Source organism: Atractosteus spatula, chromosome 12 (assembly GCF_055471065.1).
Source record: "Atractosteus spatula isolate fAtrSpa1 chromosome 12, fAtrSpa1.hap1, whole genome shotgun sequence".
NCBI classification, from domain to species: Eukaryota; Metazoa; Chordata; class Actinopteri; order Semionotiformes; family Lepisosteidae; genus Atractosteus; species Atractosteus spatula.
In genome coordinates this window covers 16,610,834-16,624,007 of record NC_142717.1, presented here as the reverse complement: position 1 = coordinate 16,624,007, position 13,174 = coordinate 16,610,834, and the positions used below count along the sequence as shown (strand labels likewise).

The 13,174-nt window shown below is 37.5% G+C and overlaps 1 protein-coding gene across 1 annotated transcript in view; it reads left to right on the top strand.

Moving 5' to 3' along the window:
- The window catches only part of LOC148822728 (putative C-mannosyltransferase DPY19L4), a 60,013-nt gene extending 47,166 nt beyond the window's left edge, over positions 1 to 12,847 (top strand). The window contains exons 16-19 of the mRNA XM_088929298.1: positions 3,070 to 3,152; positions 5,401 to 5,533; positions 9,242 to 9,400; positions 11,884 to 12,847. Coding sequence (XP_088785424.1) covers positions 3,070 to 3,152; positions 5,401 to 5,533; positions 9,242 to 9,400; positions 11,884 to 12,048 — 540 coding nt within the window. The 3' untranslated portion in view covers positions 12,049 to 12,847. The remainder of the gene's footprint in view (positions 1 to 3,069; positions 3,153 to 5,400; positions 5,534 to 9,241; positions 9,401 to 11,883) is intronic.
- The last annotated feature ends 327 nt before the right edge of the window (positions 12,848 to 13,174 follow it).

Here is a 13,174-nt window from a genome sequence, read left to right as displayed (position 1 = left end):
TCAAAACACAATTTAAATCAATGTAAATGTTTATATTGTATTGCATACTGTCCAGCCTCCATTTCTCTATAAAAATTTACTCTATTACACACACACACAATAGAAGCAGGAAGCAGAAGCAGGGACCGTTCGTGTCGCAGTACACGAATATAATCATAACGTTATTAAATTCTTTAGATACGCGATTCCATATTATATTAGCAGAAAAGCTTAAAACTACCACTTTTTCACACGCTATTTCACATGCTAGTTAAATACTTCGATGCTTGAAATGTTTAGGGAGAAATGGAATACCGGTGTGTATTTTTCCTTTAAAGTACCGATTCCTGGAATCTGACTGGCTGACACCCTTCTGAAGTGGTTCCATAAAATCTGGTATACGGAAAAGAAAACATTGATAAAAAAAGCCTGGATTCTCATGTATCTCATACAAGTATCTTTTAATACAGTCTTTGCTGTGCTCTTGAGGATCCTTGTGATATTTTGATCTCTAGTTGAATGATAAGTGTCGCATTTTAAATCATTTTCGTAGTTAGAAATTATGAAACGCCCTGTTAAAAGCAAGGGAGTTTTTATGCCCGTTGAAGTAAAACAAAATGCCTGACAAAGTATGGCTTGGACAGATTCCAAGTGCTTGTACAAATGTGCTAAAGAAATTATACTTTGAGTATACAGCTTGTCCAAAGTCATTCATTATTAATACTATTAGTAATATCTTCGGTAAAGGCTTTGATGCATAAATATTTCTGATAAAGGTAGGTTGTGTACTTTTGTCCAGCTGAGCAATCTTGCTTTCATAAAATATATACGCGATTCAATATTATATTCCCTTTTAATCAAATTCTAAAAGTATGCTTGTTGACTCCGGTATCTCTTTAGTTAAAGACTTCGATGCTTAAAATGTTTAGGGAGAAATGGAATACTGGTGTGTATTTTTTCTTTAAAGTACCAAGACCAGCCATATACTGTATGTTTATGTTCCAAAATTAATATCGTTTATGGCCTTCACACGCGTTACAGTATGCTCCTATTCTTTTTATGCTCAGCTACTAAGATTTCCCTTCAGTGGTAAAATTCAATATCTACAACAGGATTCTCTGTGGTCTTTAAAAATCCCAGGGTGCTTCTCGAAAAGAGTAGGGGTGTTACCCTGGCATCCTGGCCAAATTTCCCATTGGCCTTTAAGAGTCATGACCTCTTAATAATTCCTATGTATAAATTGGCTTCATCACTCTGTTCTCCTCCCCACTGTTAGCTGATATGTGGTGAGAGTACTGTGCGCACTATGGCTGCCGTCGCATCATCCTGGTGGATGATGGTGGTTTCCATTACCTGTAAAGTGCCTTGAGTGGTGTGTCCAGAAAAGCTCTGTATAAGTGTAAGGAATTATTATTATTATATCAAGAAATCCTTAAAAAAATGTTTTTTTTTATCTGCAGAGACAGGGCTAAGAGACAGGTAAGCACAGAACTGAACACAGGCAGGTATACACAGGCTGTTTCTGATGATTTACTCTGGTTAATTAACTTCATGGTAAATCATTAGACTCGAGTCACGGAGTATATACAGTATAGAACACAGAAGAAAGAAGAGAAAAAAACAGAGGAAGGAAGACAGGGAGAGAGAGAGACAGAGGAGAAGACCAAGAGAAGTTTATTGGCCATATACAATTTCTTGTATTAGGAATTTGTCTTTTTGCATACCCCAACTTGCTCTCCATGAGACACACAGACAGGGAGAGAAGCTTGGGGTCAGAGCGCAGGGTCAGCCATTTATACAGCGCCCCTGGAGCAGTCGGGGTTAAGGGCCTTGCTCAGGGGCCCAACGGAGTAGGATTCCTCTGCCGGCCACGGGATACGAACCAGCAACCTTCCAGCCACAGGCACAGATCCTTAGCCACAGAGCCACCGCACCGCCCCAGTAGGAACATCACTATTATTCTCCTCTTCCTTAAAGCTCGTGTCATACAAGAGGACATTGTCCTGATCAGTCCTGGACACCAGATTCTGACCAGTTAATCTAAACATTATTACAGAGAGCTTGCTGTCTTTATATTATTGACATTGTTAAATCAGACTAAAATCTTCAGACTAAAATTTCTCTCTCCTGGTTTGATGATGCATATTTAGAACATGGTGATCTTTCTAGGTTCCATTTGTTGCAGGCTTATTTCTCCTTTTGGTGTGTTAAGGTGTTGTATAGTGTTTCTAGGTTATAGGGCTAGAATAATGGATGTTTTGGGGCTGTATGATGTAGGCCTCTAGAATGCATTCGTTTGTACATATATGTTTACATATAACTTTGTGTGTTGAGTAGTTATTTTTGTTGTTAAAAATTCTCTGTTTTTTGTCCTGTCTTATCACCGAATCTGTGCTGGTGAATAAAAAGGACTCACATGCCATTTCATATGTGCCTCACCCCAGCCTAATGCTCAGTTTATATTCTGACCTTGCTGTTTTATAACAAAGAGGTTCTTATTAACTGTTCTAAATACATTTTCCCAAAGGGATCCAGCTGTGGTCTCATTCTCTTGTTTCACTTTAGTACAAAATAGTCCATTGGATTGTCTTTCAGGTTTTGAAAACTTGTATCATGTTCCATAAAAATTCTCTCTATGTAAGACTTCTTAATCTATTTGTATATTGCACTCCTATATTGCATTAATTTTAATTTTAATTTAATTTTAAACCTAGAGTCTTTTTTAAACTCTAAGGCAGTAATGTCCTTTTCGTAGTCCAGTGGAATCAATTCTTCACAAGTGAGGTTTGACTTTTGTTTTGTACAGTATAATCTTAACATTTGAATTGTACGCTGCCAGTATGCAGCATTTTGCAGGAAACAAACAATTATAAGACCCCTTAAACTCCTAAATTTCTGTCATGGGCTGTTTAATGTAGTTCTGGGCTGCCTGTCTAGTATTTATATTATTTTCATTATAATCAGTTAGGAACCTGAAAAAAAAATCGTGCTTTTATTCCTATTGAGTTTTGGTTTCCCATTTCTTGTTCACCTTCAGGTTAATACTGTAGCTCTCCCAGTAATTGACATATTGTCCGTGTCCCTCTTCAGTATTTTCCCAGGGTGATAACGGAGCTCTCGGAGCTACAGGAGGTCTATGATCCAGACACGGTAGAGCTGATGAACTGGATAAGGTAAGCAAGCTTGTCATCTTTGTTGTTTTTTTTTATTTTTAGGAAAAAAAAGGCAAAAGCTGGCTAAATTGAGCCAAGACAAATGATCAAGTCTAGAACCCTTCGATATATTGCAGTTAATATATCCACGCATGATGGCTGTCACTGTCCCTTATTATAAAGGAAGCGTTCTCTAAATAGCAAGTAGGTGTGTTGATTACTTATTTTTTTAGATCAGTTTCATTGTGGAGGCTTGATTGACATATTCAGGCAATGAGTCAAAATCCAAGTTAATCTGTTTTTTTTCTGATTCCCAGAAGCGTTTCACAGGGCCCTAGTTATGTCAAAAAAGAAGAAAGGGCTTCTAGTACTGCAGTGTGGGCTAACGTGAAGAGAACTGGAAGGAGGGAGAATTGCCTTCTATGACAAATAAAATCATTTTTCAGTGTACCATTAATCTTTTATACTGCTCTTAAATGGTTTTAAATGAGGCTTTTTGCTAAGATTGCCTACCGGTCCCACTGGTACCTTATTTTCAGAACAGAACAAGTAAGTTAAGTGTTTTACCCCTAGGTCTTAACAGCAGTGAATTTCCAAGCTCACATCACGCACTGACCAGTGCCCACCTTTTTATTGTTTTTTGATCAGTGAGTGTTTTTCCCAGAATTTACTTTACTTGCTGCTTTCAAGATGTTAAGAAAGTTTACTTCTGGGAAAAGAAAATCTTGAATTTTTTTAAAAGAGCCTGAAATATCTTCTTTTTGCTGTCACACATTTTGGTTCAGATTAATATTATTGTATTCCTTTTTTTCTGCCTCCATCATAAGTCATGGATGGAGCAAATTCTCTTGGGAGTCTCAGAGTTTTTAGTTAAACCTTGGAGGTATTAACAGTGCACATCAATTGGAGTATCTTTCCTTTCCTCCAAGCTAACTTGTCTCCGAACAACTTTGGGTTTTTTGTGCATGTTCTCATGTTAACATTTCTTTCAAGGACATCAAAGTCAGTCAGCTTTCCCACCTCCAGACTTTTTTTAATCCCAATTTTTTATTTTTCAGTGGAATTTTATAGTTTCATGGCATAAACCTGCCATGAAATCCTCCAGAGGATGATGGGTATATTACTGCTCCCTCCAACAAGATATTTTCTGTTGTTTTTTAAATGTTTCTGCTATTGTTTTTATCTTTTATCAGTGATGTGAAAGTGTGACAATAGACACAAAGTATACTGCATTAAGTGGCTTAGAGGCATATACTTAGAAGGTACATTTGTTTACCAAATAGTTGAACACATTCAGACAGTGCAGAGCTGAACGATGCTCATAGTTTGTTGTTTTTTTTTGTTTTTCATTAAAGTGCTACTTTTAATACAAAAGTGACCTAGTAGTTTGTCTCTCTTTACAAAATATTTACTTACACCATACTTCAAAATTTGTCAAATTTAAAAAGGTAGCAAAAACATATAGCTGACATTGGATGCCTCTAAACCTCAGACTATTAATGTTTTATATAATTTTATATGTAACTTCAAGTCCCCATTCCTTGTATTTTATAGCTTTGACTGGAATCTCCAGTTTAAAATTGCTTTGAATTTAGAATAATACTTTGTGATGTTTTATTTACCAGTTCACTATTTGATTATATAAAAACATGTAACAAGAACAGCTTCATTGCAGTCAACATCTTCATCAGGGCTCCAAATTAGTATTATAGATCAGCACAATATCAAGCCTGTACACACCTGGCCAGTGCCCCCTTTTGAAAAAACCCTAAGAACACTATAATTTGCAAACCTTTTTTATATCAGATTTGTTGCATTTTAGATCGGCAAAACTCAAAATCTGCTGGGTCTTGTTAAATGTAATTTCATTGTGCATCAAGTCCCCAATATGACCTTGAAGTGATTCAATTACATGCTGTAATTATTTTGCCATATTTCTTTTAATTTAAATTATTAAGAATGTTTTTATCATCTGCATAGGAGCTAGCCAAAGTGCTTAACAGTGTGTAAAAACAGCAGACCCTATACATCAATAGTATTGACTGAACAAAAAAGGTTTTTACAGTGTAAAATGGGTCTATTTAGCATTTATATCATCCATGTGTATGTGACCAATGATGGTGTTAGCTCAGCCATCTTTGTTCCGCCATGGTTTTTATAGTTTTCTTCTGTGTTCACGTGAACCTTGTGTGAAGTAGTGAGTACACCCTGAGGGACACAGATGCCCAGTGGAGACTGTCTGCCCTCACCCATCCCCCTCTGTTGCTAGGAGACAGGCTCCAGCTGCGACAGTGTTTGCAGGAAGCCCTCAGCTAATGGGAGTGGTGAAGCTGTGCTCAGGATGGACTGTGACCAGTTTACCCCTCTACACTGACGTCAATCTGATGAAACGCAATGAAAATGTAAGTGTCTCACTGCTGCTTAGTACAATCATTGAATGTGTTGCAGATTTTTGGGGGGTAGTTTGGAAAATAGTTATCATTGTCATAGTGAAGTGTGAGATGTGCGAATTGAAAATGTATCTAAGTGTTTATACCAGGGGGCTATCAAGATGAGGTTTGAATCACAACTCCCAGCCAACTGATTTTGTAAGATGCCTTTAATAAGCCTGTACAAGCTGTACTGTAATATATATGTTACGACATGGCGGGTAGATGGAGAAAGTCGGGTCTTGCTGACAGGCTGAGAAATCCAAATGCTTGATCCCAGTGAAGATCCAGTGAAGGCTCAGAGACTGACAAGAGCTGACTAAAATGGTAAATCAAGACTGGAGTACGTAGGCAGGCAGAGATAGCTGAACAGGATAGGCGATAGCAGACAGGTTGATTCGAGACTGATGGCAAGCGCAGTTATCAGGACTATAAGGCTAGAGGTATGATTACATGCCACTGGTCCGGCGCTTGGCTGGACAGATGGGGTGCTGACAGGCAGAGCGGGTTCAAGACAGACAAATACTTGGGCTAAAGTCAGGCTGTTTTTTTTTGGAAGTGGGCTAGTTGTGCTGTGAGCACTACCCGTGCCAGAAGGTAGCTCAATTACAAAGCACCGGCCCATATGCGGATCGAGGTTTAAATGTCCTGGACTAATGGAATAATCACCTGTTAATTGGAGGCAGGTGGTTGAGATAAGTGGCCCGAGTGAGTCCTCACAGCCCTGGAAGGTGTTTGAGTCCTTATGTGAATGCAGCCAGTTTCAGTGGAGTCTGATGTTCATAATCTCTGGCTCATATGGGTGTAAAATATGTATGTGTATTTAACACTTGTCTAATAAGTGGAATTCCAGGAGGCCTAGCTGGAATAAAAGCTTGAGAAACATTTTCTAAATCTAGTGAAAGAGACAATTTTATCACCAGTTAAGTCAGAAACGCGAGACTTGTAGCACAGTAATTTTGTAAGTGGTCAGAAAAATGAGACTGACTAGTCTTCATCGAAACTTCTCACAAGGTGGGTCTTGCAGAGTACGGCAGCCTAGTTGAGTGAAATCTCAATTAAATCTCCTGGTCTTGTGTTTTCCTAATTCTCTTTTAACCAGTAGAGGGAGACATAGCCAGATTTGCTATGGCTGACTGAACACCCTTTTCTGAAATTCCGACAAGTTGGTCATTACTCCTGCATGCACCACAAGGCTCAGTCTGCTTCACTTTTCACATGGTAACAGGAGAAATTAAACCACCTTCAAATTATAAGACAGCACATCTATTTTTTTAATTAATATGACATTTATGTTTTCATTTTTTCTATTTATCTAATTAGTGGAAGGATTGTGGATAATTTTTTGGGGTAGTACAGATGAATTCTTACTGAACAGTGCAGCTTCCCTCCATCTTATAAAAGCTGTATTGAGAATGATGTGACTGCAGACATTTCCATGGTTACTGCACTGAGGGTTGCTGCCTGTGCTCTACAGAATCCATTCCATTACTGATAGCATTGTGTCAGCTTCCTTTCAATGGAGGTAATTCTGCTACTGCTGTCTCTTTGTGAAAAGATTTGGGTCAGTGTTGGTGACCCAGCACATAAAAAAACACTCGTACCTGTCAACATATAGATTTTCATATTTTCTTCCAAAACATCTCACTTCAACAGAAGAGGTGCAACACATTATTTCTTTATTAGACTTCAATGTGATTCTCTTTGTTTGGTCCTTCTGCCTTGTTTCATGCAATGCTATGTGCACTCGTTCGATCCATGCACTTTTCTTTTTTTTCCTTTTGTGTATTACCTTTCTATATAACATGTTACATGCTTAAATTGTTTTGAACTTCCTGACAGAATTTATTTTGTTTATATCGCACATTTATATGATGAAAATTGCCAAGTTGAAAAATTGCAGATTTGGATGCTTTGTCAGAGAATTATTTGACTTGAAAAAACCTTATGGGTACTCTGCTCATGTTTTTAAATTCAGGAAATCTCCTTTTCCTTATGTTAGGTTGTGGTGAAAAACAATCAGGTTGAATCCTTTGTCCCGTCCTGCTTCTCTAAATTATTCAGAATTACTCAGATGGGATTTTCTGAACTTGCTACAGATTGCAGTATTATAATTGTACATTGCCTGAGATGTAATGATAAAATGAACTCAGATTGGCCAGATTGGAGTGGATAGTTTTTGTATCATACACCAGTGGTCCCTCTGCCTGGCAGTGTTTCTGTTTGACCTGCTAGATATGAGTGGCAGCTGTCTCAGTCCTCCAGCTAACATAAGCCATGTTTTTTAGGTTTCAGAATTACTGAGCCAAACATGGTGGACAGCCTGGCAGACCATGCCTCAGAGTCCAGGGTGAAGTGTCCTTGTCAACACAGGGTTGTAGTAACAGTTGATATTCACAGGCAGATTTTTATTCAAAATTGAAATGTAAAGGAGAGAGCAGTTTCTTAATTACAACTTTGAAAAGAGGACACTAATATCAAGGTTTTAGGCTAGCCTGATTATTTGTTGATCTAGTGTCCTTATCAGTGGGCAAAAGTACAGCAAAGTTTCTTTTATTTCATATGACTTTGAGGAGGATTTGTTTAACATTTGCACTAGAACTAAGGTAGCTGGAGCAATTTGTAGAGAAATAATTACAACACCCACCCACAGGACATGTGAAGAACATTGTAAGTCACACTTATCCCGGAGTTCCAGTTCTGAAGATAGTCACATGTACTTCTCATCCTCTGGGTACTGAATTTCTAAGTCCTGTAAAAATGAGCCAAGTGTTTAGGACACAGTGCTCTTTCTCATACAAAGAGACATCACATTTCATCTGGATGCATAAGCACCTTGTTCACTTCCTTCTTTGAATTGTGGGAAAGTAAACTAATTTATTATCACTTCTAGTACAGTGCATCCTTTTGAAACATGCATGTTTCAACAGTGTGAACAGTGATTTTATTTTTTATTGTGTTTGAAGAACATAAATAGAAGGATAAGTAGAAGGAAACTGCTGGTTGATAATGGCAGTCAGTAGCAATGGCTAGGGCAGAGCACCAGTATTTGTGTTTCCAGACTTTATCCTTTACTACAGAATTTACATTTGAGAGCCATATGTTTAGGACAAAGAAAGGTTGTTAGGAAAGTGAAAGCAAATTCAATTCAGTATAAGTTAGCTATATAAACTTGATGTTTTTTTTAATTAAATGGTGAAAAATGAACATGCCCTTGCCATGAAAAAATGTCTCACTCAAGCTATCTGTGTTAACAGATGATTTTTAAAATATGATGTACCCCTTCAAAATCTCAGTGTCTCCCTTAACCTTTCTGAGCTAGCAGAGAAATGCCTACTTACCCGGCTGCCTACTGACAAAGCTTTCATCTGTTTTTATTAATATCACATCTTGAGCAAGTAAATGCTTGTGATAGAGCTGTTGAATCTGCCATGTCCTGACAATGCAGAGTGTGTATCCCAGTATGCACGTGCTCTGTGTGTGATTGAATATTTTAATTGTATGGTGCAGAATACTTTTGTCATAACTTTGAAATTGAGGAGTTGCAATGCATTATTAAAGATTAAAAATCTTCTGTGGTCTTTGCATTTCCAAAAAAATAGAATGTCTTTGATCAGTTTGCTGCAAATGCATGTAGTGCCGTTTCTCAGAGAAATGTCATCTCTTGTTATTTTTCCACAGGTTTACCAGGTCTATTCAATGCGCCCAGCTGAGGACATTTATAAGATCCTCACAGCCTACAAAGCTAGCTATGTAATTATAGAGGAGGCTCTCTGCAGTGAGATGAGTCAAGCAAAAGGCTGTCGAATAAAGGACCTGCTGGATGTTGCAAATGGTCATGTGAGTAGCAGACAGCGCCAGAAAAAAAGCAACAAAAGTATTAAAAATGCACCAAAAACCTTCCTCTCCTTTGGTTGTCATATTAGATATTTTAGTGTTTAAAATATGAGATAACTTCTCAGTGCTCAGTTGGCTGAATCCCACTAGTGTGTGATGTCCAAGGTATCCTTAGCATGTCATATAAGAGTAACTTTTTGGTTTGTGTTTTTCTGCTGGCTTTTCCTCCAGCTGCTATGAATTTTCTTGTAAGGCACAGTGGACCTCACAGTGTGGCACACTGTTTAATACAATATATGTGTATGGACAGGCCTAAAACCTTAGTACAACCCACCCATATGTAGGTCTAGAGTATGCAGTGGAAAGCCCCCAGGTTGATCATCAAACAGTAATTCCAAAGAAAGTCGGTATACAATACACAAAATAATTATGGATTTTAAAAAAATGAAAAGGATATATCAAAATGGAGGTTGCCATCAGTATGTTCTTTTACCATTGACTTTTCATGTAAGGTCAGGCTTGCCCTGAGGCACATGGCAAGGCACTCAGTTTCTGTATTGTGGGAAGCAGCAGGAAACACATTTGAAGTGCCACAAAAAAGGCACAGTTTCCTGAGTGAAATAAGAATGTCTTCAACAGAGCCATCCTGAAGTATCTGATTTAGCATCTCTTGCACAGATTAGAAAGGAGAGAGGAACTGCTCATTAAAATGGTGTGCATGTATTGAATCCCTCTGCCTATAAGCTCTGGGAGTTTATCCCCACTACTTTTGTGGAGTTAGAGTTCTAGGCAAGGAAATCTTTGCAGTGCAAAGTTAATGATTCAAAGAGCAGGAGGCAGATAGAGGAGTGTAGTAAATAGGATTAGACTGTGTTGAAGAGTTTGGATTGATAAATATGTTTTTTTTTAGCTGAGCCTACTAAACTACACCTCAGCAGTGTCTTCATATCTGCTGAAGATAATGTTTTACTTTTTACAATACAAAATGTATCATATTAATGTAGTTAGAGTCAGCCTTGGCTTGGGTATTACTCTGACCTCTTCAACTAGCTTAGGAGCTGTCATTTATGATTAGCAAAAATAGAATCTCTGTTTGTTTAAAGGTTAGATTAAATAGAGCTCAGGGTAAAGCAGAAAATATTCTGCCTGTGTCTTATACTGTGGCACCTAGCCAATGACCTCATTGTATTCTGAAGACACTCGCTTAGGCAACAGCTTGTAATGAACAGAGTGTTACAGGACTCTGCTCCTGGGCTATGCCTAATATATTGGGCCTGTTTGTAATATTTAACATTTATTTGTATTTATGAGTCATTTCAACCTGTGTGTTTGGCTTTTCATTTCAAATACAACACTGATATCACTCTTATTACTATTATCAAAATGAAGTAGTTCTGGCTATGAGATCAATAATGCCAATTTCACAGTTGAATGTTTTTTTAAAAAGAAAAAACTCTGAAAGTGCTTTTCATTTTTGAGTATTAGCATATTTCTCTTGCTGAAAATGTATCCCACATTACCTTCTTGAACTGTGGGCCAAAGACTAAAAACAAGGACATATTACCTTGTTGTGATGATTTGTTTTCATTAGAAAAAAGTTTTTACCATAAATGCATATATTTATGGTAAAAAACTAGATCAGAAAGCTTAAGCTTAAAGGAAAATGTGTTCTGAAATTTACATTTGGTAGCCTTGCAGTATTGTAGCTACTACCCAGAGTTCATTGCTGAAAGCATGACATTGCCAGTCAAGCCTGCACTGTAATGACAGTCAGACTCATGTGAAAATCTAATTCTTAAAAAATAAATTTATTCATTTTTACACAGGTTAGATTCACCAAGGGCAATTCTATGGTTAATAGGTTTTTGTTCCTCTTAAATGCATATTTTAATGAATTTTTTAATATTTTTCAAATATCATCAAACAGTTGTAAAATATATAATTTGTGCTTTTGTTTATATCTTCTAAAAACATTCTTACATAACAGGATGTTGACAAACCTGCACAGGAAGGGTATAACTTAAAAATAGGTTTGTCAAACGATCTGAGTGCAAAAAACAACCAGAAATATTATTTTTCAAAAGTCAAAATAGAACCTAAAAGATAATGAGTTTCAATGGTGGATAACCATTGTTTTTGTGAGCAGGTTATTTTACTCAGCTCTCAGCAGGTTACTTTTCCTCAAACTCAACAGAAACTGGGATAAGCTTCTGGCCTATAAGCTTCTGAGTTCAGGAAGGGCTTAACTTAAAAATAGGTTTGCCAAGCCATCTGAATGCAAAAATCAACCAATTGGTAGCCCGCACAGTGAAATGTACAGTATATAATAATATGAATGGCAGCAAGACAACATTAAAGCAGAAGAGATGTTATGAAGAACAGTCCTTATCCAAAGAAGAATAACAAATACAATTCTGTCTTGGCTCTCTTTAAAATGACTGATGTCATCTGTGTTTTTATGTTCTCTTTTGTTTAATCCCTTGAAGGTGATTTATGAGAAAGGAGAAATGTATGCCTTTTCAAAGTACGGAAGATTCTGCCACGAGATCAAAATGAACTACTCCCCTTACACCAACTACTTCACCAGAGTCTTCTGGAACCTCTCGTACCATGTGTACAGAGTCAACACTGTCATTTCTTTCCAGTACTGAAGGGAACAGGAGCCAGAATAGACTGCCTCTGTTTGTTTACTTATATCTTTTTGTATCATTTTAGAAATGCTTTTATCAAGTCATTGTTAATTTGAAAACATGTAACACATAACATATTCTGTACGCTGAACAGAAAGCATAAGACAGAGGGAATAAGGGTTCTCTCTTACCTTTTAGCAAATATCCAAGTCTTTAGTTACAGTCCCAAGATTTTTATTCAGGTGATGGAAACTAAATGCTAGCCTATGTGTCCTCAGAAGAGGAGAGGCCAAGTTCACTTGGTGTGTGAGACTGAGTGATGTAAGATGGGACGCAGCATTCGGAGCTCAACTGTTAGCAGCAGAAGGATGTATTTGAGATTCAAGGAGAGCTGATCTCAGAAATTCAGCAGTAGTGAAGCTTAGTGAAGCTTTGATACCTGAAGAAGGCTCCACGGCCAAAACGTGTTTTCTTTCTTCTTTTTTTCAGCATGGAATAAACCTATTACTTGTTCCTTTGCAGCCTACGCATGCTGAGGCAGCTACACACCTGAAGTAGTGAAGCTTTGCTCCACGGTCAAAGTACATCAGATCAAGTGGGATAGTCCTTTAGATTGCTCAGAAAGATAAAACGATGCTGAGATAAAAGGGCCACCTCAATTTACAGCTTGACATTCCGGTTCAGAGAGATGGCTCAGTCTGTCATACCCTTGCAAGGGACTGAGCTGTTATTCCCAACACAAAATGTTAATGTACTGGAGAAAAGTTTAATTTATTTTTGTTCTCTAAAACATTTGTGTTTTTAAACCTCTTTACCAACCTTAGTAGTTGTTGTCATTTATTCTTATTAGTTTCATGAAGGGTTTGTTTACTACTATATGTAAAATGTTCAAAAATATTCTCTTTTAAGTTCTGTATTTAACATAAAGATTGCAACGCTAGTAATAGCCCTATTGTTCAGAGGGTCGGTGTACTTTTTGAACCTAGTAAATAGTTAATAGATGCCTGGATACAAGATACTCTACATTGTGGTCAGTGATATCACTCATATCAGCCATATCACTCTGCAACTCACAAATGGCAACCCACTGAAGCTAAGCAGGTGTGAGCCTGGTCAGTACCTGGATGGGAGACCTCCTGGGAAAAAC